Here is a 27544-nt window from a genome sequence, read left to right as displayed (position 1 = left end):
CAAGCAATTTTGTCTCAGACTGTCAAACTGTGCTCAAAAGTTGCAAAAATCGGGCTTTAGAAAAGTTTTCTTGCAGAATTCGATAGAAACCTTCTGGGATTTATGACAGTTACTTTTACTGTGGTCACGTGACTTCCTAGCTGAATTATCTATGAATTATCTTATCTCTCCAAAAACCACGTGATATCTTTAGTTTTTTTGACAAACAAAATAATGGATGCCAATAAGATTCAATTTAGTTTCTTATCATTGTTTGTTAAAATGCTAAATCCTATTAAATCAGTGATACGTTTCAGGGTTATGTTTTTTTTTAATTCAAAATATTGAAACAAGAAATTGGTTCAAGATTATTCCAAAAAGACTTCTGACAGATATATGACAGTTATAAGACTTTTTAGTACGAAGGCGTAGAAAGGCCACAGACGTTATTTTTCTTAAATTTCGACTTCAAACTCGGAAATTAACTAAATTCCGACTTCGAACTCGGAAATTAACTAAATTCCGAATTTGAACTCGGAAATTAGTTAAATTTCGACTTCAAACTCGGAAATTAACTAAATTCCGACTTTGAACTCGGAAATTAGTTAAATTCCGAAAGAAATTAGGGAAATTCCGACTTCAAACTCTGAATTTAGTTAAATTCTGACTTTGAACTCGGAATTTAGTTAAATTCCGACTTCGAACTCAGAATTTACATTGTCACATTGCAAAAGCTCTTCAAACCAAATTAGACAAAATTTTTCAGTTTGGCAACATTGCAAACATTCTTCGAAGCAAATTAGGAAGATTTGTTAACTTTGGCAACATTGCTAACACACTTCAAAGAAATTAGTCGGACAAAATTTTTCAGTTTGGTTACATTACAAACACTCTTCGAACCAAAATTGTAGAATTTGTTAGTTTGATAACATTACAAGGATACTTTTGTACCAAATTACCAAATTTTGTCAGTTAGGCAACATTTCAAACAGTCTTCGATCTAAATTAGGAGAGTTTGTTAATTTGGCAACATTGCAAGCAAACACACTTCTAAGAAATTAGTTGAACATGTCAGTTTGGACAGATTGGAAACACTCTTCAAACCAAAATTGTAGAATTTGTCAGTTTGATAACATTGCATATACTCTTCAAACCAAATTAGTAAAATTAGTCAGTTTGGCAACATTGCAAACACTCTTTGATCTTAATTAGTAGATCTAAAATAGTAGAATTTGTCAGTTTGACAACATTGCAACTAAATTCCGAGTTTGAAGTCGGAATTTAACTAATTTCCGAGTTCGAAGTCGGAATTTAGTTAATTTCCGAGTTTGAAGTCGAAATTTAGTTAATTTCTGAGTTTGAAGTAAAAATTTAAGAAAAATAACGTCTGTGGCCCTTCTACGCCTTGGTATTCTAGAGAGCAAAATTGTAAAATAATAAGATGTGAAAGAAATTTAAAGAAGAAACATATTAAAGACAACAATTTAGGCGCGTGAAACCGAAAAATAGAGTTTAGACAATTTACCTCAAATAAAAAAAATCCTTATTGGAGTTTTAGAATTTGTCAAACATTCGGCTATTAACACGGAAAAACTGAAATCATCAAAACGGTACAAAAAGTGTTGATGTTTTCTTGGGTTTCAATAATAATCCTGTTTCCCAGCCTCGGTAGACATTTTAGCACCAGAAAATTATTAGAAAATTATTATAATCGAGTGGATGTTCCCGGAGTTGTATCGTTTCCAACGCGGCCCACAAAGCGAAATGATTACGCTATCATAAATTCTCGCTCTTGACACGAAGGTCTTAACTTGTATCTGACAAGATAGCGAAATAATGGTTCTAACTACGGTAAATGGCAAAACTGTTTGATTTGTGCGCTATAATCTCACCAGTACAAATTACTATGATGGGCCCGAACCTATTGGGAACCCGGATCACGAAGCTGTGTTAATATTACACCTCGGCATTTGCATGCAACAACAATTCTTCACTTTTTTCCTTAACTTGTTCTCGATTTTTTTCGATAAATCTCCATCTGCCCTCGTAAATCAAAGGTGTAACGCGCGTTGACGTTATTAAATCGCTTGCTCTGCCAGATAATCAAAAGCTATTTTTGTGATAAAATAACAAGATTTTAATTAATTTTATTTGATGATTTGAGGAATTTGGTACATGCAATGGGACCGACGTGTTATTAATCAAAAGACCTTTTTGTGACGTTCAAAATAGAAAACAATGTTGTTTGGTGGATTTTCGGTGTTGCCAAAGTAAAGAGTCTTTGATTTACCTTTCTTTTTTTAAATAAAGTTTTTGGCTTTAGATGGGGATAGTATTTGTGAAAGTCAACTTAGTTTATACCAGCTTCTATACAATTAAACATTATTAGCGACAATTATTCCGAAAGCGTACAGTTACGCGCCAACTGTTACAACATTAAATCGATGGAAAAGTTGAATTTTATTATTTCAAACTGTTAAAACGCAATCGCATGACTACTAAATGTCACGTATTCCTATAAATATCCTAATATTATTTTATACTGTGTCATTATTCTCGCATTGGCGTGCTGAAAGGACAATAATGATGAATAGTTAATTGCATATAACAGAACCGTTTAATGTCACTTTAACTAATTATAATTCTAATAACTTTACGGCTTTCTTTCGTTTATTGTTTTACTTGTAACTTTTAAGTAGTAGTTGTAAAAATTCTTTATTAATTTTGTTTGAAATGTTAATCAATCAAAGTAACATTTACAACTACTGACTTTGTTATAGAGGGTATGAAAACTGTATACTAAACAATTATTCATGTATTCCTTCTTTGGTAAAACATGCAGTTTGTGATATATTATTTTAGGTTTTTAACTTTTCCAAGCTTGTTTCTCTGTTACTACACTTATACAGACTTCAGGTATAATAAAAGTATTGTGCTTTTAAATTTGGAAACAACGATCTTTATGCAATATTTTAGACTTTGACAGTGTCGGAAAAAACCCAAAAACAAGTAATAACAATAAAAAGAACACATTGATGATTCAGAAACAATGAGGTCGTGAAGTAATGTCCCAATCATGATTATAGTCGCATGTGAATGAAAACTTCGTGGTAAAAATTAAATACCGCAGAGAATTTATCTTTTATTTGTTCCGACCAAATCTCGACGTAACACATAGAAAGCAAACATTATTTTACAATTAAGGCTCAACCATTGTAAATATCCGCTATAATAAAAAGATTTTAGCATTAATTTCGTGCTGAATAAACAATGGAATCGTTTACATTCTGGTTCCCATTTTAATGGAATAACGGACTGTTTTATGCCCGATAAGATAATGATTTCTTTTAAGAGCGATCTATTAAGGAAAATAGGTGTTAATAATAATAATGCACTTGCGTCAGGTTAAAAACCTTCGTTTCGCAACCAACTGACAATAATTCTCACCTCAATTGTGACGAGAGTGCGAGAGAGATGGGAAAATAGGACGGTTGTCAGTAATTAATCAAATCCATTGTTTATCTAGACTAGACGTATCCTGGATCGCTCAAAATTTGCCAGCCTTCTGGACCACTGACAATTTGTAATGGGAACGATGTTGTATTTTTATTTTTTTTTTTAAAGCCAAGCGTTATTTGCATATCACGCCGTTGAACGATTGACTTTCAGGAACTCGTACCGACGTCGTTAAGGTCGGTGATTAATTTGTACAAAGTTCGGAAAAGGTCACATGATTATATAAATTTAATACTAGAATTGAAGAAAAGTGGAAAATTAGTCACAGCGCAGCTGTCTAAGAAAAGTTTCACCAGTGTTTATTGTTCTGAAGTTTAAGAAATTAACGTTTACACAGACAGAACACTACAATATAAATTAGGAACTTAAACAGTTGCAATTGCGAAAAAAGAACACGTGTTTGAATGTATATGACTGTCATTAAATATCGAGTTTCATATTAATGGCAAAAACTATTGATACTAAACTAAAGCAATATCAAATTTGTAAGTAACCATAATAAATATTCAAGGTAATGACCAAACCACTGAAAACAGTTCAAAAATGATTGTGTGATGGTTGATTTGTTGAATTTTCTAATATTGATCTTTCTATTTAATCTTTAGATCATCATCATCATCATCATTCAGCCTAGCTGCGTCCACTGCCTCCCGTAGTCCAATCCAACGTCTTCTATCCTGTGCTGCATTTTCTTTGCAATGCATCTTTAGATAAACGACCTTAAAAATGCTCTTCAATTCTGAAAATGATCTTTCCACTTTCCAGTTAAATTTGAGGATTTGAGAATTCTCTTCTAGGTGAAATGCTTTTTTACTTTGGCAGAAAACTGAGAGCAACATATTTAAGTTAATATTTTCAAAAAGAATACTTATATTTGAAGATTACTCAAAAATTATTTTTAAGGTCACGTGACACGCAGAATTCGAACCACATTTCGTTATTTGCGAAAAACTTTTTTTGAAACCTGGATAAATAGTTATACAACGCTCCATGTAACTTATTCATTAAAACAACAAAAATATGTGTCTATACAGGGTGGTCCAGTTTTAAATGTCAATAATTCACCAATCCATAGCCAATTAAAAAATAAGTTGACATTCATTATAACATTTTCCTGAAAATTGCTTCCTAAGGAAAATACAGTCCTTCAAATTTCTGTTTAAAAAATCGTTTTTTTTTTGTCATAACTGTCAGACCGTTGGAGCAATATTGATCAAATTTGGAACAAGCACTTTATTACACGTTATTACGGTCAAAGATCCAAAACTAACCCAACCCAACTTAAAAATTGTCTTGGAAACGGAAAATTCACTTAGGAAATTTAAAAAATATTATTGTAGCCAGTTTTCATAGTTTCCAGACAAACTGAAAGACTTTAGTTTTGAAAATTGACTTTTCATGCAAATCGAAAGACTTTAATACTGAAAATTGACTTGTAGACATAAAAACTAAGTACTTTTTCAAGAATTTGTTACTACAAATTCATACATTTAAACCTTAAAAATTGACTTGAACCCCAAAATGTAACTGAACTAATGAAAAGTGACACCAGAAGCTTAAAATTTGCATTTGAAGTAAGTTTTCATAATTTGAAGACAAATTTCAATATTTTAGTCTTGAAAATAGTCTTAGATGCAGAACATTGACATTAGATTCATGAAAATTGTCTTAAATTAACTTTTCGTGCTTTTTACTTTGCTTTTCATTTTCATCGAATTCTGGACTATTTTTAGTGCTTCAAAATTGCTTTCAGCTTGGAAAATCGAGTTTCAAGACTATCTTCACCAAGTTATTGACATAGCAAACTTAAAAAACAATTTTTACATTCTTCATAGACTTAAAATGGCATTCCAAGCTTTGTCACTATTAAATCGACTTTTAGACACCTCAGTGCTAAAAATTCGGGTATTTCTTAATAAACTAGACTGTTTTTAGTGTTTTAAGGCTGTTTTCAGTGCCTCAAATCGAGTTTCGAGACTATCTTTACAAAGTTTTTGACGTATCAGGCCTAAAAGCCAGTTTGTCCACTGACCATAATCTTGAAAATGTTATTTCAAGCTTCTTCACTATTAAATTGACTTCTACACTCAAAGGTGCAATAAATTGTAGCATCTCTAAGAAATTCAGACTGTTTTTAGTGCTTTTTGGGACTGAAAAATCGAGTTTAAGGCTATTTCCAAAAGTCAAGTTTCTTCAGTAATAAAAGTAAAAAATTTTGGTACCAAATGCTACAATAATTTAGAAATAAAATAGTCCGAAAATTTAATTTACTTCTAGACTTGTTGTCCAGTCCAGAAAATTCAGTTGTACACCAATTAAAATCTTGAAAATATACTTTTGGACTCTCTTTAGTCGTAGTAAAGTCAGTTCTAGCATTAAAAGTTAACTTTTATATTATTTTTAGTAGTAAAAAATGAGTTTCATGCACAATACAATCTTTGTCTTGATTTCCGGACTTTTTTTAGTTCTTGAATGCCAGTTTCAGACACTCAACCAGGATGGCAGTCTGAGAAAGCGAATCATAAGACCATTCCTAATAGTAAAAAAGTTTTTAGACTATTCAGTACAAATTTGGACTTTCACAAGTCTTGGATGTTCAGTTTTAACCTATAAAACGATTTTTTAAATTGAAATTTGGAGGATTGTATCTTCCTTAGGAAACGTTTTTCAGAAAAATGACATAATGTAAGTCAACTTATTTTTTGATTAGCTATCAAATGGTGAATTATTGACACTTAAAACTGGACCACCCTGTATACAGTTATAGATACATATACAGTATTTCTTCTGGCAGTTATTTTGACAATTATCACGTGACCATCCAGCTAAATAGTGTTCTAAAATCAGGTGGCAACTGTCCCTAACGTGAAACTTGTCAAACTGTGTTCAAAAGTTGGAAAAATCAGGATTTAGAAAAGTTTTATTGCTGTATTTGATATAAAACGTTTTTCTAAGATTTATTATAGCGAAATTATCCTATAAAACCACGTGATATCTGTCATTAATGTTGAAACCTAAAAAACAATTGACGAAAAAATAAAAAAATTGTATTTTTGAAGACTTGAAGTATGGTTTATAATATATTCATTAAAAAAACACCCTGTATAATAATGTAAAATAAAATTTGTGTTTCTTAGATAAATTGATTATTTTTTTATTTAGTGTTATCTACCGTTTTTGACCGATTATTCTACCGCAATTAAATATTTTGACTTGACCACGCTTAAAAAATGTTTTTAGAGCTCCACAAGCAGAATTTGTCAAAATTCTGTAAACTGTCAAAAAGCTATAAAAGTACAAAAAAAACTTGCTCAAAAGCAACATGCTGCATTACAGTTCTATATTATTTTAATAAAATTTTATAGGTTTTTGAGCTGAATTTTGGGGGTTGTGAATTATTCTAAAAATCCTAGGACAAAATTATGGTCGTTTTGAGATCAGCAAATCCATGTTAAAATGCTTATTAATTAAATATAAGAATTAAATATAAGAAGTCGAGTTAAAGCAAAACTTCTGGAAAAAATCTGGAAAATTATATAGTGAATTTGCATAATTCTTTTTTAACTGTATTAACCACACTTAATCGAATCACAAAAAGTAGTTAAGCCTGTCACTATATTATTATCTCAATCTAGATTAGCAGGGCCTGATTGACTATTTTGAAAGCGTTCATACATTAGCTATACGTACTTATAGAAAACTATTCAAATTGCTTCGACTTCAATCAATCTAAATGGAACATTGACTAATAACGAAACTTTTATAATAAGGTACATAGTTTTAATAGCTGCGAACACATCGAGCTCGAACGGTCTTTGATTGATACGGTCAGTCAACATTTAGGATCATTTATCATAAAAATAATTAGACGGAATAAACGTGGCTTGTTCTTTGATTTCGCCTTAGGGCTAATCATTAAAACGTCGATACGCATTTACCAAGCGGAATTAAAAAAAATCCCGACTCGGTTTGATTAAAACATTTGTTTTGTTTTAGTTACAAATTAGTCGATTAATAATCGCTGAATAAAATTACGATTTCCAACGAGCCAACATTAACAAAAGGGGCATAAATTGTTGCTGATTTTGATTTATGTTCGGGCACGTATAATTAAAAGCCTGATTGTTGCGCTCCTCGTATATTTTTATTCCGAATTAATGTTGGAACTTGAAAGATTTCAGTTCCCATACCAACGTTAAGTTTTACGTGCTTCGCACAAAAGCCCTTTGTTTCAACACTTAACCGTATTACCTAGAATCTGTCCCAAACTTTCTCATTAGGTAATTCTCGGAATTTTTATTTTCATTTATATTCAAAAACGATTAATTACGATTTTATATTTCCTCGTCTGAACGTGCTTTACTCCGATTTCGTCCTTTCGTTCCGGCGTGAAGTGTCAACAACGCGGCTTATTGTTTTAATAATAATTATTGCTTACCACATTCCACTATAATGTGAGTTACTTAAGGTTGCTAAACGGTTTTTTCTATAGTCAAAAAGTGGTAAAAGCCACATCCGGTCTAGTTCCTTATTTTGGACGCCAACGTAACAATTTTTGCCAAGATAAAAATGGTGAATATGTAATGCTTATTTTCAGAGGAATGATTCTGATATCTTCAGTTATTATATAAGTATTTAACCTGTTCCAGACGAAAAATCTTTGCAAGCAATTTTAGTTACGCAAAAAGGATAAAAAACTTACATTGAAGATATGCAAGTTAAGAAGAAGGAGATATTGTTCTTCTTAACTTGTTTGACCTGGTTAATCTAAATTAAGTAAGATGCTTTAAATGTTCCTATTGCAAAAACTGAGATGATGGTCTGCTAAACCGTTCTAGAGACCTACAAAAAACGATAATGTTCTATAATTAGTTTGCTAGATTTGTGAAATCTAACCTAAAGTTTACGAAATGAAGTAGAAATATCATTTTCGAGGGGTGTGTTGCAGATGTTCAGTGTGTTCAATAATTATCTAGAAAAGACGAGTTTTTGAAGAAAATGTAAATTGAACTTAACCTTGATTTTTGGATATTTGGAGTAAATATTCATCGGGTTTCAAGGGTTCTTCAACTATTTCCGGCAATCTAAAACCTTTTGGTTTAAAGCCTTTTATATTCATCATAAGCCTGTTGAACTTATGAAGAGTTCGCCATTTCTGGATTTGGCATCATCAGAGCCTCTATTCTTCTAAGCAGGCAAAGGATTTTGGAGATTTTTTGTGTGTGGAAGCACTTTCTGGAAGTGGAAAATGTTGAGCAGACCACGTGGATGTGACAATGAAGGGCATACTCCTCACAAGGAGTAACTATTCTTTTTACTCGCATTGTGGTCTTCCTCAGACTTGTGTGTGTTTGCATTTTTTGTGAATAATTCTAGAGATTCAGGAAACTGACGAAATAATACTGCTGATGAAAACAACTCCTTTTAACTATTTAAGAGAGCAGATACTTTTGATGTGTTTTCATAAGTTTTTAAGCATGATATTCTTCTTCCTCGTGGTTTTCTGTCATGAATTTTCCCATGGAGAACAGACTTTAAAAGGTGATATTTGCTTTCGTTCTTCATAATATGTTCAAGGTACTCAAGCTTTCTTCTCTCCATCACTGTCCTCTTGGTCACTCTGTTCACCCATGATATTCTCAGCATCCTCCTGTAAGAACCACATTTCGGAGGCTTCGAGTTTTCTTTATGTTGCCTCGGTGAATGTCTACGACTCCATCCCATAGAAAAGAATCGAGAAAGTATAGCATTGTGATCCTTACATTCTCTATTCTACACCTGATCTTCTATGAGTGGTACCAATTATCATTGAGCATGGTTTCCAGATACGTAAACTGTGCTACCCTCTACGTTAATTGTACTAAACTGATATCTATAGTTTATATGTCTATGGCGTGTGTTGTTTGGTATCATCACTATCGATATATCGATTGGAACCCATCACTATCAACTGACCGAGACCCAATTTGTAATGGAATTCAATCGGTATGGAAAATTAGCATATGGAGTAGGTTATACCCCGGATCGTGGAACAACGAAATTCTTGTACCAGGAAAAGCTCGTAAAAAGTGGTACCTATTAATTTAAATCAGCGAGCTTTTACGACAATCCCGGTACGTACTCGGCGATGTCGACGATCCGAGCGGTCGTCTAAATGTGTGACAGACTGTAAATAAAAGCTAAGTCAACACTTCGCCATGGCTTGCTGCCTTATGACCAAGGTAAAGTCTGTGCACCTGTGCGCAATTAGAAGAACTTAATACATTTTTATAGTGTCCATTTCGAGCTGCAGCCAATTATTGTTTTTTCTTTTTCCTCTTTTTTTTCTCTATTTGCCCACCTCGGACTGGCGATGATTTCCTAGTTGACTCAACAGTAGCAAACGCTAACAAACAAATCTATAGGAAAGTAACTTCGGCAGGAACTTATACGGTCCCACTGATTGACATTGTTGAGTATGGCGAGTGCCTCATTTTATGGCCCAATTAGGCCTAATGAATTTTCGGGTATTTAATCGAGATTAAACGTAAATATTTACTTTCCAGCGGCACGTACGTTTTTATCGTGTGTCATTCCAGATGCCAAGCTTTAATACGAAGTCGTTAAGATTAAGATAACACGTGTTGCTTTTCCAGAGTGTTGTTACAAAATTTACGAGTTCGAAAGAAGAAAAGGGTCCATTTTCGTTCTAATAAAGAGAGATGGTAATACACTTGACCAATAGCAAAAGACTTCATCAGGCATAATAAGCTAGAGCTCGAATCAGCTAAGAAAAGGCCACAGGCGTCATCAAACGATGATGTCACGATCTCTGTACGTCTCGCTTTAAATATTGCTGCTCTCGTTACTTTCCAAGTTGTTGCAGCCAGTCAGTGGCGTGCTATTATTTTATCAGTAAAATGAAACATTTTCGTCGTTTTTAATAAAGAAAATAAAAGACAACAAGTTTTTCAAAGGAATGGAAACTCCTTCTGCTTCTTTCTTCATAAATTGTAAGACGTTACTGACGATTTCACGGCCTTGGCTGTATATGATAACACCTTTCTTTCCAACCTTTTTGAAAGACATTTTGACAAAATAACGTTTTTTATTCATAACACTATGTGAACTTCAACTGCGACCATCAACAATACAACCAAAACACCAGACTAAAACGGAACCTAACCTAACCCCCTAAGTCTCCCTGTCCGCCATTACATTTTTTTAAACTTGGCAACACCGTTTAGAGTGCCAGCTAGTAAAAGCATATAAAAAGGTCCAAATGTCCCTGGCCGCTGCCGCATCTGTTTTAATTGTGTCCAAGTAAAAACCGTACTACGTTGCCAAGTGGCTTTTTGACCGCTTAACAATATATTTTCGGGAATATTTTAATAGGACGCCTCTGATTATATCTAATGCGACGGCAACTGTAGAAGGAGAAAGAAATAGTTTTAAAACTGCGTCATTGATGATGCGGTGGCCTTTTCTCATCTGATTCGAGCTCTACAATGTTACAGGTTGTAAGCGAGATGTAATTATTGCTGGGCACCTACGCTTCGAACACGTACTTCCACTAAATACTCTTTTTTTATTCGTCTTTATTGTACTGCGTTACGATTATAGGTTTATTGTTGTTCTGAATTGCTTAAGAGTGTGGGAAATTGTGACGTTTTCTACTTTGTAAAACTGGTCTCAGAGAATGAATGTTGCTGGATTCACGAAAGCAAACTAAAACTGGCGGTGTACGATTTAATAAAAACCCACACAAAAACATTAAAATTTCTAATCATTTACCGAGAATCTGCTAATTCGTATCATTACCAAGTAATATACAGGTGGATGTTTCGCAATTTCAAAAATTACCGCGTAATAAACCGTTTAAATTCGAATAAATCATTTTAGGTGGTGGCGCGGTTGCGGTAGCTCGAACAGGTACCTTTAGCACCAAAATTACACCATCATCATCTTGTGGTAGCCCCCGTATCAAAATTTGGATAACAACTCGAGCCTTTCATTAAGTCGTTATTGAATTAGAGGGATAATGGAACCCGCTACCGTTCCTACAAAAAACGTGTGACTCAGCACTAAATTGAGAGTTTTGATCGGGACAAGTCCGTAATTTGGCAGTTATTTGATCTAATTTGACGTTAAAATTGGCGCCAGCATTTAATAGGGTCGCGACAGATATTTTGATATTCCCCCAGATTTGCATAATGATATTCTAATTTAGGTCAACTAATTTATACTCTTCCGATATAACTCAGATATTTAGCAGCAAAAAGTCTACAGTTGTGCACGATCTTTTTGGATCTAACCTAACCACAAAGTTTTGACATATGGTCCCTTGTATATTTTTGACAATGTTTTTTTTTGCCATGTTGTCAACTGCAAACAAAAATGTAACTTTTTACATGTTGTATTTAACACTGTCAGAAAACTGTTTCGTATTTTGAGTTTTATAGCTTCATGTCCAAACTGGCCATAGTGTGACAGTTTTGACTTTTATGACAACTATCGCGTGGTGCTAGAAGACCGTTTTCTTAAACATTTAAGTGTCAAATTAGGGATCATGAAGCACTAAAACCCATTTTGTGTCTAACGCTCCAAGAAAACTGTTTGTCTTTGCAGCTTCATCCTCAGACTGGATAAAGTTTTACAGTTTTGACGTTTGTGGCAGCTGTCACGTGTTGTTAGAATACGATTTCCTCAGACAAATATGTCAAATATCAAATTAGGGTTCATAAAGCTTTAAAACACATTTTGTGGTTAATGCTATAAGAAAACTGTTCCAAATAATGCTTTTTAAAAATTCAGGTCCAGGCTGGACAAAGTTTGACAGTTTTGACGTTTATGGCAGTTGTCACGTGGTGTTAGAATACGATTTCCTCAGACAAATATGTCAAATATCAAATTAGGGGTCATAAAGCTTTAAAACACATTTTGTGGTTAATGCTATAAGAAAACTGTTCCAAATAATGCTTTTTAAAAATTTAGGTCCAGGCTGGACAAAGTTTGACAGTTTTGACGTTTATGGCAGTTGTCACGTGGTGTTAGAATACGATTTCCTCAGACAAATATGTCAAATATCAAATTAGGGGTCATAAAGCTCTAAAACACATTTTGTGGTTAATGCTATAAGAAAACAGTTCCAAATAATGCTTTTTAAAGCTTCATGTCCAGGCTGGACAAAGTTTGACAGTTTTGACGTTTATGGCAGTTGTCACGTGGTGTTAGAATACGATTTCCTCAGACAAATATGTCAAATTAGGGGTCATAAAGCTCTAAAACACATTTTGTGGTTAATGCTATAAGAAAACAGTTCCAAATAATGCTTTTTAAAGCTTCATGTCCAGGCTGGACAAAGTTTGACAGTTTTGACGTTTATGCCAGTTGTCACGTGACTCTGGAACACTACTACTACTGTCAACTGTCAAATTTTGGGATCATGCTCATTTGCAACCTCTTGCGACAAAACAATTAATTTTGGATTTTTTGCATTAACAAATATTAACAATTTTTTACGTTGTGCGTTTAAAGGTCAAATAGTGCACTATTTAAAATGGGACACCCTGTATATTATTACGTCACTAGATTCAGCGTGTCATGGCCTACTTTACAGACAGCCAACAGAGCAAACAGAATATTGCATCAAATGGTTGTCAATGAGATCGAAGCCCTAAAAAGTACACTATTTAAAATGGAACACTCTGTACTTTAGTGTTCCAGAGATATACAGGAAGTTCCACCAGAAAACAAAAATGTGGCAACGTCCAGGGTGTCTTCTAACATACAACCACAAAATGTTTCTTAAGATGATTAAGATTTTTTGTCATTTTATTCTACAGGAAAAGTTTTCTATTACTCAGAAATGGCTTATTAGTAAATGAATTTTGACCATATGGATCTTTGTGGATTAGATTTTAGACACCAAAACTGGTATATTTGACAAAAAATCAATTAATACTAATTCATGAACAGAGTAACCATCAGTTCTTAGAACCAGGAAAGATTGTCTCCACCGTGACCAGATGTGAAGTTGGCAATAAGACATTATACAGAGTGTCGCTGAACGACAGACACGTTTATCAGAGGGGACTGCCAACACAAACATAGCGGAAGTGTCCGCTAATTATAATTGTGCCGATGTCATTAATCATTCGAGCCATTTGACGTTTCCAGATTCTAATATCGACGTAGCTGGGAGGTAAATCTAAATTTGGTCTAAGTAACCAACACCATATGGTCGTGGAACACAATGGACCAGAGAGATGCGAAATTCGACTTTCCGTTCTCAGCCGGCGGCAAGGATAAGATCGTAAATTAATACATTTAAGTTTGGGCATAAATCTGAGGAACATTAAGTCACATTTTCATAATTGCATTTGGAATAATGTTCTTTCGAGCGAGCTGAATTTTACGACTTGTATCGGCCGGAGCGAACCCCCGGTGGATTTGTTTTGGCAGATGCGCTGGCTCGGTGTCTTGTTAATCTGAAATATATCAGGTGGAAGGAAAGATCCGAAGCAGGAAAAAGTTGTTTTCACACAACATCACCGTCCAAATTGATTACGTTCCCGGCTTGATGATTTAGAGGTACACCAAAGGTTCGATATTAAATTTTTATTTTCAAATCTTGGGAAATGCACGACTATAGACTGGAACAGCTGGATGTGATCAATCCAAGATTAACAGCCATTTGAAATCATTTTATAACCAGCAATAAAGTACGAAAATAACACGTCGCAGATGTCATCGGAATTGAAGAAAAAATCCATTTAACTATTAACCACTCGAAGAGAAAATCAAAGCACATATTTCAAAATCAACAGAAGCATTAATTTGACTCGATTTACGCCTTATAGACGCTCTTAACGGAGATTACAAAAATTGTTTACACCTCCTTTCTTGATTAAAATGGCAGCCCATAAAATTGTAACTCCTCCTTTTAATTGGCCTTTTCGCACTTGCTCGTTCCTCGTTATTACGTCACTTTTATCGCGGAATCCAATCTCTTCTTTATGTTGTGGGTCATGTTTATGGTTGTAATCATCTCCTTATAAACTCTTTCTGGATGAAATCATATTACACAAGTTGAAATGGCACCAAGTTTAATGTTGATTTATATAGTTTCTTGCAAAATCTTTGGAAAAACATTGAAAACGTTATCTGGAAAGATGCTCTTTTAAGAGGAACAGACCAGAAACAGCATTTGTGTAAATTACAACAGAGTGGGTGGTTTGATGATTGGTCAAAAAAAGCAGCAATCTGAAAGCTGCTGAATGTCATTGAACATAAATTATTGATTAATTTACTTCACAGACCCCAGACCCTTTATTGACCTGTGATTTTTGATTTGTGAAGGTCTTTTAATTTAATCTTCTTCTATAGTCAAATTTTTACCCTTTGAGAATGACGTCAAGCAGGTGAAAAAACACGCATGTCTGGAATTAGATTACAAATTTTAACCTACAAATGCTTTGAAAAATTAGTGATCATGAGAGTTTCAGTTGACATCTGGTTTCTTTTCGTACTCGAAAAAAAGCAGCACATTTAGAATTAGCATTTGGGCCTTCACATTGTAGCGCAGCATTTTTATACCTTTGATATTCGTTTAAATCAAAGTGACAGTAAATGTCAACGTTTTCAATTTGACAGGACGACAAAATTAACAACGTGCCTTTTTTGCTAAAATTGTTTATTTCACATGTTTGATATGCGAGAAACAAAGATGTAAAAAGATGACGTCATTCTCAAAAGGTAAAAATCCAACTATACCACTATCCTCCACTTCTCGTCCCTTCACTATACTCCAATCACTTTCTTTCTCTTATTTTGTTATTATTATATTGAAAATAATAAAAAGCCTTAATCTGTGTCATTTCTACACAAAAATTTGCATAGATTAACATTTCAAGAAGCTATGCTTATGCTGTGATTGTGTTGGGTTTATGTTGTGTTGTGTCAATTTATAAATCCAGTTTAAGTGTTGTTGTGACTGTGATATTTTGCATCGACTAATTAATAGAAAGTTGTCATCCAACATACAACATTATACGAAAAATATACAAGGCAGGATGTTGTCTTAACGCAGGTAACCTACCTCTTCCTTTGTTGGTTCGACATGCACGCGACCCCCCCGATTCCGCAGCAACTTTCATGCCCGCTAATTTCATATCACTCGGCAGGTATTAAAATAAACACACAAAGAATTGATATTTTCCGTCAGAACCCTAAAGTGGGGTTATTACCATTTTTTAACTTTAAAAACGTAACAATTACTCTTGCATCGAAATGTGCGCGAAATTGTCCTAATTATATCGTGACTGAGGGGAATCGTGCGGTTATTAAATTTATTAAAATGCATTTCAGAGAGTTCTTGGAACATGAAAACTTTTATCATTCAGTGGCGTAGCAAAGTGGAAATTTTATTCAAAATGAAACCGGAGACAAGATGTGGGGCATGCGTTAATTTTAAAACACTCTCGTCCTGTTAAGCATGACTGGTAAGTTTTTCTAGTAAACAATTTTGTGCGTATTTTGGATTCCGGTCGGTCGTGAAGGTACAATAATACCGCCATCAAAAGAAACACGCCCCGACATTCGTCTTGGCAGCTCGAACAAGCTGGAGCAGCAAGAGACAAGAAAATGTTTCAATTACCCTTCGTTTCGAAAATAAAACGACAATATGCTATCCAAATGTAACTTTTTTTAGGAAAGCTGCACGACCCTCAATTGTTGATTTCGGGAATAAGGCAATAAAACCATTTATCAAGCCGACACGGACCTCAAACCTTGATACCTACAAACCAGTCAATTGTGCATTGTTCCGGTTCCAATATTGTATAGAGCAGGTACTTGACAAGACATCTTTTAAAACACATTTTTGGTATTAGTCAGTAATACGGAGAGTTTTCGAATAACTATCTAAAATTACACCCTTTCAATCAACCTTAAAACCATGAAAACTTGTATCAAAAAGTGTTTTAAACCATCTGTACCACCATCAGTAATTACAATTTATTAAGCTAAGAATAGAAACTTGTTAGTGGAAAAGTTTGATTTAAAGTACAAGTAATGCCATAACATTCCAAGTAAACACTGCAGGGTGGTAACGACAACCCTCTTCCGAGAAAAGCAAACAATCAATAGCGGTACTTTCTCTATTTAAGGGACCAGATTTGCAAATTGAAATTCTTGAAAACGTGCGTAATCTTAGAATTTAAGACCTTGGTAAACAATAGAAAAGAAAAGAAGTAGTATCGATTTTTAGGAAAAAGTTTGACAAGATGCTTATTAATAACCGCCCTAAAAGCAAGGAACTTTTGAGAAGAGACTTTAGTGAATATTTAATCAATAGTAAACCCCTGTAGAAGTAACATAAATATTTGTTGTTGTGTGGATTGCTGCCAGATTGGCATTTTGCTGTTTTGCATGGTTGTGATTGAAAACTGCTTTTAAAATCTTGAGAATATTGCGATATATTCTATATTACTCAAGTATATCTACACTTAACAGTTGTTTGATCGTAGAATTTTATACTTAACTTAATACATTATGAAATCCATTTTTAGTCAAAAAGGTCACGTGAATTCAGTGTTTAAATCTAAAAAGCTGTCACGTGACCTCTTAAATACGATTTTGCCATTTAAAACAGTCCCATGACCTATCCCGTTTTAAAGTCACCTTTTTAAAAAAAGTTTGATGATTGAAAATCGTCACGTAACCATTTTTACTGTAAAAAGAGTCACGTTCCTCTAAAAATATCAGTTTAAACTGGAAAACAGTCACGTGACCCTTCAAATCATATTTTAACATTTTAACCATTCACGTGATCTTTAGGATTCCTTTTTGACGTTAAAAACAAGTGACTAAACTGACTAAACCTTTAAAAATAAACTTGATGTTTGAAATTCGTCACGTGACCATTAAAAGTAAAGAATAATATAGAAGGTGATACATTAAAAAACCATATGCTTGCATCATAATTAAAAAATTGACTTTTTTGAAAAGCTCTAAGATATCTGAATATGTGTCCCAAAAGTGTTATTTCTCAAATTCCCCCTGAATCTCAAAAACAAAAAAGTTATAATGATAAACTTTGGAAGTGACATGTGTCAGTGTGCCAAAACGGATGTGACGTCATTTGATATGGTTTCAAGATAAGAGGTCTGTTCGCAGAGGCAATCCCTGACTGGTTTCCAACTCAGAAACAGTAAATGTCAAGTTTCATTGGTTGAATGCTCACGTGACTATGACGTTTTCTGGCTTATGGCCAATGGACGTATCTATTTCTCTGATTACTAATTCCTTCTGCGAATAGACCTATTAATCAGACTTTCTGATACAATGGTCACCTGACCAACTGTCATCACATCCGTTTTAGCACAACGACACATGTCATTCTTGTCACTTTCTGTGCAACAACTACACCAGGCTTGTATACCGAAAATAATGAATAATGTTTTCTATCAGTACTGAAAAAAGCTTGGAAGGAAAAAGGTTACTTTTCAATTAAATTCCCTTAATTATATTTGATCAAATTTCAATTTCCTATGAAACTGTAACCATTCAAAGCTTAACCTAGCCTAAGTTGTCCTTCACAACAAGTCGATTTTAAAGACAACTTCAGCTAGGTTAAGCTTTGAATGTGACAGACTAGGTGCAAAATATCACAGTCTAAACAACAAGAAAGAAATCAAAGAAAGACTTACCTCGTTTTTGCATAAATGAAAACAAGTCATCTAGAAACTCTTTCCGTTTGGGGTCGTCATTGATCTCGTAGAGCTGAAACAGAAACAGCAATTTCAGCAACTCCTCCCTACAACCCAGTCACACCCAGAGCAATAACAATACATCGGATCGTTGTAGCACTTTAATTAGAGAATAATCGAAGCAAACAATAACTAAGCCTCCCGGTAATCGCTTGTAATGTGGTGTTAAAACGCCGGCCATTGTCGAGAGGTGGGGTTGTGGAGGTTAAACACGGTCATTAATAACCCTGGTTAACTAATCTGTCCGCCGGAATCATCTATCTTTACAATTTACTCGGGCGGCCTGCCCGCTTAAGGCCCAGCTTTTTTTTATTCCGAGGGTTGCGCGTCTCGATTAACGCAGATAACGAATTTATGAAAATAGTGCAGCGAGATGATGGGGAATTTGCTCGCGAGAGTGAAAAATCGATTCGGAATTTACGCCCCCAAGGCCCCCGTTTATTAATCTCGAGTTAACTACTGTGTAAAGCGAAAAATCGACCTTTAGTTAGTGGATCGATTCGTGAGAGTTAATTGCACCAATACCGTTGTTAATTTATTTTGTCATATGTCAATGTCACTAAAATTGCAATGCAAAATTGCTCGTGATGGGTAATTGATGTCAACCTTTTTAAACTCAATTTTGAAAAGCACAGTAAAGAATCATATAAAAAAAAAAACATTTTTTTTTGTTACTCGTATAGAAAATGTGACTTTCCTCCTTTATTTGAGGGATGAAAATACTACTTTTAGTCCCTAGGAAACTAAAGTGAAATCATATTCCTCCCCAGGGAGTAAAAGTAAAATCAATGCGGTTTTCTGACATTTTTTTGACAAATTGATCAATCAATTCTTTGTCCCAGAAGAAGTGGCTGTGACATCACATTGAAATTCACTTATGTCTCTATTGAACCAAACATCCAAAGAGGTGTTTATGGTAAAAATTTCTGACCTCTATAACTTGAGGCGTTTCTAAGATATTCAAGAAAAATATCAAAACACTAGAGTCAACTTTGACGACCTCTAGCGGCCAAACTATACAACTTAGCCCTGCCTGCTCAACGTCACGTGATAGCCCCATTTATTAGCTTTCTTTTGTGATATTATATAAAATGTTTCAACTAAGAGAGTTATGGACGATTTTACGGAAAAGTGCACACTGTGACTTAAATTTAGGATTTCTGGGCCTAATAACAACAACAGTCATATTGGATTTTGCTCAATCAAAGTGACCTTTTTTACTAATTTCAAACACGAATCTGACGTTCATTTTGCTCTAACTGACACGGTTTCCGAGATGATCTTGATTTTATGGCAATTTTGACAGTTTGTAGGGCGTAAGTCACCATTTTAACAAATCACAGTCCAGGTCACATTTCTACCAGTCTAGGCAGTTAAAAACAATTTTCAAAAATTTTTCGAAAAAATCTATGGAGAGCTGACGTATTTTCCTTCCCTTCTTGAAAGCAAAAGTTGCACTTTCCTCCCTTGTAGCGTAAATAACTATTTCCTTGAACTTTTGATGCAAAATTTGTAAACCATCTTAAATAACATAATTGGGTTAGTACACCTGAATGTCAAACTGGCAGACAAATTTAAAATTCTATCAGTTAATCTAATATGCGTAAACGACATCACCCAGAGCATTAACGTTTGTAACTAATTACTTTCCGCCCGCATAACATCGGCATTAAACTGATATCGCGCTTATCAATTAAACCGAAAAAAATGGCCGTATTACGATAGTCCGTTAAAGCGTGTCATATTTAAAACCATCCTTGGAAATTCACCTTTTTTATGGAAATAATAAACTCCTACATATACCGCTATCAGGTCCCGTCGAGTATAAATTATTCATGAACTTTTATAAATTGTTTGTATTCACGTGCAATTTTAATTGTCAATTTATCGCCGAACAATAAATATGTTTTTATTATCCGATACATTAACCTATTTGTGTTTAAATTATAGTTTAGCTCCAATTATTACTGGTTGATGGTTTTAAGTGTATTTTTGTTAAATTCCATACTGAATCTACTGATCAGTAGAGTGTAGTTTAAAAAGTTTTAAGCCTGTGGAACAGTCCACAACATACCCAGTGGACTTATACAAACATTAAAATGGTTAATTACCGATTAAGTCAAATTGTATTTCCCAGTAAACATTCGTTTATATAGCCGTGTAATTACATAGTCTGTCTGTTAATGATTGAAAATTATATCTTTTGTAAACGATTAAATTGATAGTGTTGCGTCGAGGCACCGGGAAAGGCGTGGCCCTCAAGTCTAAGAAAACCAATCAATTCTGCCATTTTTACCGAAAATTATTGGATATTGTTGTTGGTCAATGGTAGAAGTTTAATTGCGATCATTTGTATTATTAGCCGTTTATCTGGATGCTATTGTTAAAGCCTTCTAGCCAGCGTCATTTATTACCTCAGTGATCGTATTAGTAGTGTTGTAGTTGTGCGTGTGTGTGAGGCGAATTTGTTTAATAACATTAAACTCCTAAAGCAGGCCCATAAATCGTCAGCTCTATATCTCGATTACGGACCGTAAATGATTCGAATATTGGCATGGTTTAGAGCCAAATAAATTTATACTTAATGAATTTACCCCGTAGCTAAATCGAGATAGGCCAACGTCGGGAGGTATAATAACCTGGCCGATCCTTAATCGTCTTCAACACCTCTACCGATCTCGATACATGTGAATTCGAGACTAATAATTTTTCTCATTAATATTAAACACCTACCTTTGTGTATCTGCGTATGATAAATCGATTAAAATAAAACAACTTCAATCGGAATACTCATCAGCCTTTTGTATATAGAGTGAGTCTGCTTTAACTTTGCTCGACAACGAATTAGTTGCTTTATTTAAAGACTGAATAATGAAGAATGAATAGTTGAATTATTACCCATCAGATGTGATTTTTTGGTGAATCTCAGTCTTTTATGTGCTTTTCCTACCTACCGTCATTTTGTAGAAGCAGTTAATTTTACATTAAAGCTGGTTGGAATGTGTGAACAGTTTGATTTAATACTGCAATTTGTACCTAAAAAGTACAGTCAGTGATTTAGTACCCGTTTATTAGCAGTGGCAAAATAGTGGAAGTAATAAAATACGTACAACAAAATAGTCAACACAACAGTGAAGCAAAGTTCATTATACTTTCTTGTATGTATTTAAGTGAAAACAGTTTGTGATTGTGATGGTCAAAAAAGCAGCTTTCAGATTGCTGCTTTTTTCACAAAATTCTCAAATGCAACGTCAGCATTTGATGGCAGTTCTGTTTTAATGAAATGTCTAGAGTCTTGTGCACAGACGACATTCCTGGGACAGTTTCCCTCCTATTAAAGAATACAATCGTAATTCTTAGACCAACACTGCTCTAAGGCCATTTGACCTTTTTTATGAAAAGATTGGTCCAGCTTTTTAATCTTCCTTTTTCTTTCCATTTTCAAATTCAGAAACAGCCAGAAGTTAGAAGGAGCTAAATCTGATGGATAAGATGCATCTGGCAGCAACTGCAACCTTTCTTCTTTAACTCTACTCATAACAACTCGAGACTTGTGACAAGAGGCATTGTCCGTGTTTTTCTATATTTTTTTTGGCATAATTTTTCTAGGAAAATCAAATAATATTCCTTGTTAATAGTTTTCCCACGGGAGTCCACTTGTTTGGTTCCAAGGTTGACCAAGATGGTGATCATTTGGCTTCCAGTGTTTAGGATATTCTTCCAGTCCAGTGTCAGCAATTTCTTAACAGAATTTGGTGCAATTTTTGGATAATTTCATCAGTGGTAGCCAATTTTGGTCTTCCAGAAGATGCCTTTTGGGTTGGTTCTGCCACACTTTAAAATCCGCAACCCATGATTTAATGGCGAAAAGTTATGGAGAGGATAATCTTAATATAAAAGATAACTCAAGTTTTATTCCTGCTTTGGGGCAAAGCCCTGGAACAACTTCAGTTTTGACAGTTCTAATGCTTACTATAACAATCACTAAAAAGTAGTCGTTTTTCGTTCCCAACAAAGAATGGCATATTGTTCCTACCCTACACATCATTGTTCTTTTTCATCTCCAAAGTTAAGGATTTACGATTCAATCATTACTAATTAAAATGCAGATGTCACTGCTAGACTTGTCCTTAGTGACTTATGTGGTAATCCAATTATTGTGTTCTTCTATGTTAATAGATATATTTGGGTTCAATACTAGTCGCACCCTGTAATTTAACAGCACACCTTCCAAAAACAATTAATTCGCCCTTTTTGCAACAGCCCACTCCGTTCATCTATCACGAGCATCGTTGACATATTCCAAATTAAAATCGCTCTCGTATAGTTCGATACATCTCTCTCGATAACTTTAGCGCTTGTTCCTCCGACCACTCTTCTTCTTCCTCTCGCATCTTGAAATCGAGCAAAGCCTTTGGCGCGTTCGTATCATTCCAAACTAGCGCGATCGCACCTTCAATCTGCATAATTTAAAATAAAGATGCAGATAAGCGTCGATTGATTGAGAATTTTGCCCACATATTTGTCTACGCGGCTTCGGATTTATTGCACAATTACTAATAAACCGGGAGCCGTCGAGGAGCGACGTCCTCTTTGTAATAATGACAAATGATTTAATAAGCATCGCTGATTGGACAGGTGCTTAATGAATTCAACGCTGGCCTGCTTAGAATCGAAGACTTGTGGGAATGTTTCTGCCAAACTACTATAAACGAATGCATAATTTATATTGTTTGAAGGAGCATCGTTTATGAGAAAATCATACATTCATTCAACTTGTGATCAATATGATCTACAAGATTTTGTGAAAAACTGTTAATTTTTCTTCACTCTGTTTTATGGTGTGTGTGGTCTTTTAGATAATACGCCACGTTCCTAGATACATTAATTTTGCATCTTATGCCCTTAATACACTATTCTTAACTTTTAGATCCAGCACTTCATCATTAACCAGACAAATCAAACGTCTTCAGCGAGCGTCCATCCCCCGGCAATTAAAAACCGATTGGACGAGGGATATAATTAATAAAGGTAGAATGTTGCGCGAGGTGCCTCGATATTAAGTAGATGCATTAAATTGTGAACAACAAAAGAGGTAATTAATAGCGATATTGTTATACGGAGCAGGGGCGGGGCATCGCATCAATCAAGCGGCTGTTAGCGCTCATCAAACCCCGAAGGATCAACCACTGACAGCGTTTATTCTCTCTCTGGTAAATCGTCGGTAATCAATCTATGCGATACGATTTTACGCGTTAGACTTGATGAGTTTTTTTTCCTGTTTTATTGTTTTATGCGGCCTATTTGTTTCGTGGTTGGAAGAAGGGGGATCCATCTGTGGAGGTCATTAGCGCGTTTCGGGAACTCATCCGCTTTTTATATTCGATCGTGTGCGCTACGGTAATCAACTATCTGGAAAGCCACTGACCGGAAATCAATATTGATAAACACACTAAATTACGATAATTTTTGTATTTTGATGGTTGATTTTGCAAAAAATGGATTACTAGAACCATTTTTCTGTTGAAAACTGCACTAGTCCGTCACTGCTCTATCACCTATTGTTTACTAATTTTCCAGCCTAAAACATCACACTTCAGTTTCTAACCTAACCTAACCATCAGAATATACAGGGTGTCCCACGACGAAAGACATCGATTGATATTGGAAAAAGTATAAATAGGAGAGTTTTGAAAATTTGGCAGGATACTGATGTGATGTGAACTAAAATATTTTCAAGATGGTTGCACTTCCGTTTATACCGGAAGTCGATCACAACTTTCTTATTTTAAATAGAACACCCTATATATTATTACATATTTGGATTCCTCACAAAATTCTGACCAACTTTTGTGTACAATGCCCTATGCCTATCTCTAGCCGTTTTCGAAATATTTGATGTTTTTCTAAAAAAGTGAATAAAACAAAATGGGTTGGATTTAGGTATAGGCAAGTAAATTGAAACGTATAGTCATTTTTAATGCTCAAAATGATTCCGTCATAAAAAATGTGGGTTTCTATTTAAAAAACTAATTTTTTTTTAGTGGCAGGTTTATGATTTTTTTTTGACGACCCTGTATACAAATGAGTCATTACGCACCCTCAGTTTATTAAAACGATCCTTTATTTACAATAACCCAAAGTTTTATTGCAAAATGAAATACGGTTTTGACAGAGTACAAAAATATGTTGAGCGTTGCAACTGTCACTTTTTTGAAAAAACATCAAATATTTCGAAAACGGCTAGAGATAGGCATAGGGCATTGTACACAAAAGTTGGTCAGAATTTTGTGAGGAATCCAAATATGTAATAATATATAGGGTGTTCTATTTAAAATAAGAAAGTTGTGATCGACTTCCGGTATAAACGGAAGTGCAACCATCTTGAAAATATTTTAGTTAAATTGGGCATGCCCACATCAGTATCCTGCCAAATTTTCAAAACCTTCCTATTTATACTTTTTCCAATATCAATCGATGTCTTTCGTCGTGGGACACCCTGTATATTAGAAATCAAGTGTGTGGACTGGTTTCATAACAAAGAATTTGTCCATTTTGATGCATTTGTGAATAAACTATTTTTCCTTGCTGATTGTACACTGAAGGAATTTCTTTTTGAATGAGTATTCTTCAGCATAATACAAGGTGTCCCAGAATTGGTGTCGCAAAGTGTAAGAAGAGATGATACATTCCAAATTATGAGAAAAAGTTCTTGTCTACTACTCCCTTAAATGCCCTTCTTCTTCTAGATACAGGGTGTCAAATTTGAAATAATATCTTTTTTTGTAAATATCGCGGGAACCATTTGCTCCACTGAGATCTACTTTTTTAGGAATAGTCTAGTTTTGGATTGTAAATCTGTTCATTTTGGATAAAGCAGTGGCGGAGATTATGGGTTAACAATGTTTTTTTCCCTTAACTTCTACGTCACTAGAAAAATGAGTTTGATGATTGTTTTGAAAATAGTTTCTAAAGCTTTGGAAGTTTCGAATTGGTAAATCTTCCTAAAATCGACCATTTTTGATAAAAATAGTATTTTATATAGACTTGATGAGTTTATTTATGATCAAAAATGACTAATTTGATATAAAGCAGCGATAGACACTTTTTTGGCTCTAATTTCTACTAGAAAACTAAGTGCTTTAAAAACTTTTTTTTTCGAACTTTCAAAGGTTTAAAAGTAAATTAAACATTAAACAATATTGAAACTTAACTATTTAGTAGCTGTTAATAATTAAAAAATCGATAAATTTAATTTTATTAACAATTAGTGAAATTCAACTTTTCTTATAGTGTAAATGTTTCCAATACCAGGTAAGAGCTTTAAAAAGGCTTTAATTTGAGTGGTTTGTTTGCACATCCTGTAATTTGAAAAATGGCGGAATTATTCAATTTTGGAAATTCAGGGGTCCGTTTTGGTCAAAGTAGCGTGCAACTGGTTTTTGTCAAATATCTCAAAAACAGTTCAAGATACCAAAAATTTGAAGAGAACAAAATTGTTGAGAATCACACATAAAATCTGGTTATGTAAGCTTTAAAAAGGACCAAAACTCCTGAGGGCCGCCAGGGGCCGAAAAACCAACACGACCCTCTAATTCTCTGTATAAGTTTTACAAAAACCGATCGAATAAGTAGTATGGCAGGAATGAGCACCCAAGGAGCTTTAATTTGAGGGGATTGCGCACTCTGTAACTTGAAAAATGTCGGAATTATTCAATTTTGAAAAGTTTAGGGTCCGTTTTTGTCAAAAAACACTCAAGAGATCAAAATTGTTCAGAATCAAACGTAGAATCTGGATCCGTGAGTTTGAAAACGCTCCAAAGCCTCTGGGGGCCGTCAGGGGCCAAAAAACCAAACACGGCCCTCTACTTCCGGTTATACTTTGGCTCTTTATCACTTTTGGTGCCAAAACTAGGGTAAAACAAGATTAACATCAAGCAATCTTATCGTAAGGATCTACATTACAGGGTTCAATTACCACCTTAATTAATCAGACGAGTAAGTGAATCTTGGCCACATTTCAGCGTAAAATTAAGTAGTAATTTATATTGAAAAACATGAGGCGATGACACCGCATGATAACCGCCCAGGCCACAATAAAAAAGGAGGGCAGGCGGAAAATATAAAAGATAAACATCGTTTTCGACATAAACATTTCAGACAAGGGGATCAAATCACTTGACTTTCGACAATGGCGAAGGGTCAAAACCTCCACTCTCTCGTATATGTGACCCGAAAAAACCAGAAGTGCGTTCGTCGCTATTGTGAACCGGCCTTTATATCTCTCAATAGGAAGCTCCCAGTCTATTATGCGAGCACAATAACCGAGTATAAAACCGCATCACAATGGCGCAGAGCTTCGATAATTAGGCAGATTATGATGCGTGAACGCCTCGGGTGAGTCTGCGGTCGTTTTTCCTTGCATTTTCACGTATGAGCGACGTTTTAAGGCGGGGTCGCTTTATTTATACGTGAAATTATGAATAATACATTGTTTGGATACGGTTTAAGTCCAGAGAAAATCTTTCGGTTGCAGAAACCACCACGATAGTTGGGGTTTAATGAACGAGGGGACTAGGTAAACGTAGATAAATTATTCAATAGGGTAACTAACCCCGAGAAGATTTATTCTCTTTTAGTTATTTTTTAATAAGAAATATTCCCAGGAATACAAGGATTAGTGTATTACGATATACAATTTGTCTAGAAATTATCTTTGGGGTAAAAGTATTCTGGAGTGAAGGTTCTATCAATATATCTAATCTAACAGCATAGCTAAATAGTTAGTATAAGTATTATTGCTTAATATTTTATGTGATTCCAAAAATAAAGTGAAAATTAGGGCTAAAACAATTCAGCCAATGGAACTTTGGACGATTCTAACTCACCTTTTTCATGTCAAAAAATTTTATTCCAATTAACGTTGCCAAAGCTAAAACTCTTGATTCAGTCATTTTGGCAATGTCGAAAAGCTCAAAAAAACGTGAAAATTTAACAGACGTAAGTATCAAACTGTTCCTTAACGTCAGAACTGACAAATTTGGCTGCATGAAGCTGTAAACACTACTTATAGTGCAATTCCTCAAAGAAACACATCTATTTGGTATTTTATACTTTCTAATCACTGATGAGTGGGTTTTGACAGTAGTGACAGCTGTCTCGGTACGAAAGTAACGTATTAAGTTGTTCTTTAACGTCATAACTGTCAAATTTGGCTCCATGGAGGTGTAAAGACTACTTATAGTCTGGTTCTTCCAAGAAACCCATCTACTTGACATTTTATACATTCAGATCATAGG

General features: G+C 34.5%; 1 protein-coding gene across 1 annotated transcript in view; it reads right to left on the bottom strand.

Moving 5' to 3' along the window:
• retn (retained) overlaps nucleotides 1-27544 on the bottom strand; it is a 90977-nt gene that overhangs the window by 12329 nt on the left and 51104 nt on the right. Inside the window, 1 exon segment of the mRNA XM_081972355.1 lies at nucleotides 18186-18258. Within this exon segment, the coding sequence (XP_081828481.1) occupies nucleotides 18186-18258 (73 nt within the window).

This window comes from Ips typographus, linkage group LG2, assembly GCF_016097725.1.
Source record: "Ips typographus isolate SLU linkage group LG2, UJ_Ityp_2.0, whole genome shotgun sequence".
In the NCBI taxonomy this organism is placed as follows: Eukaryota; Metazoa; Arthropoda; class Insecta; order Coleoptera; family Curculionidae; genus Ips; species Ips typographus.
Note: the sequence above shows the minus strand (reverse complement) of the source record. Positions and strands in the feature narration are given on the sequence as shown.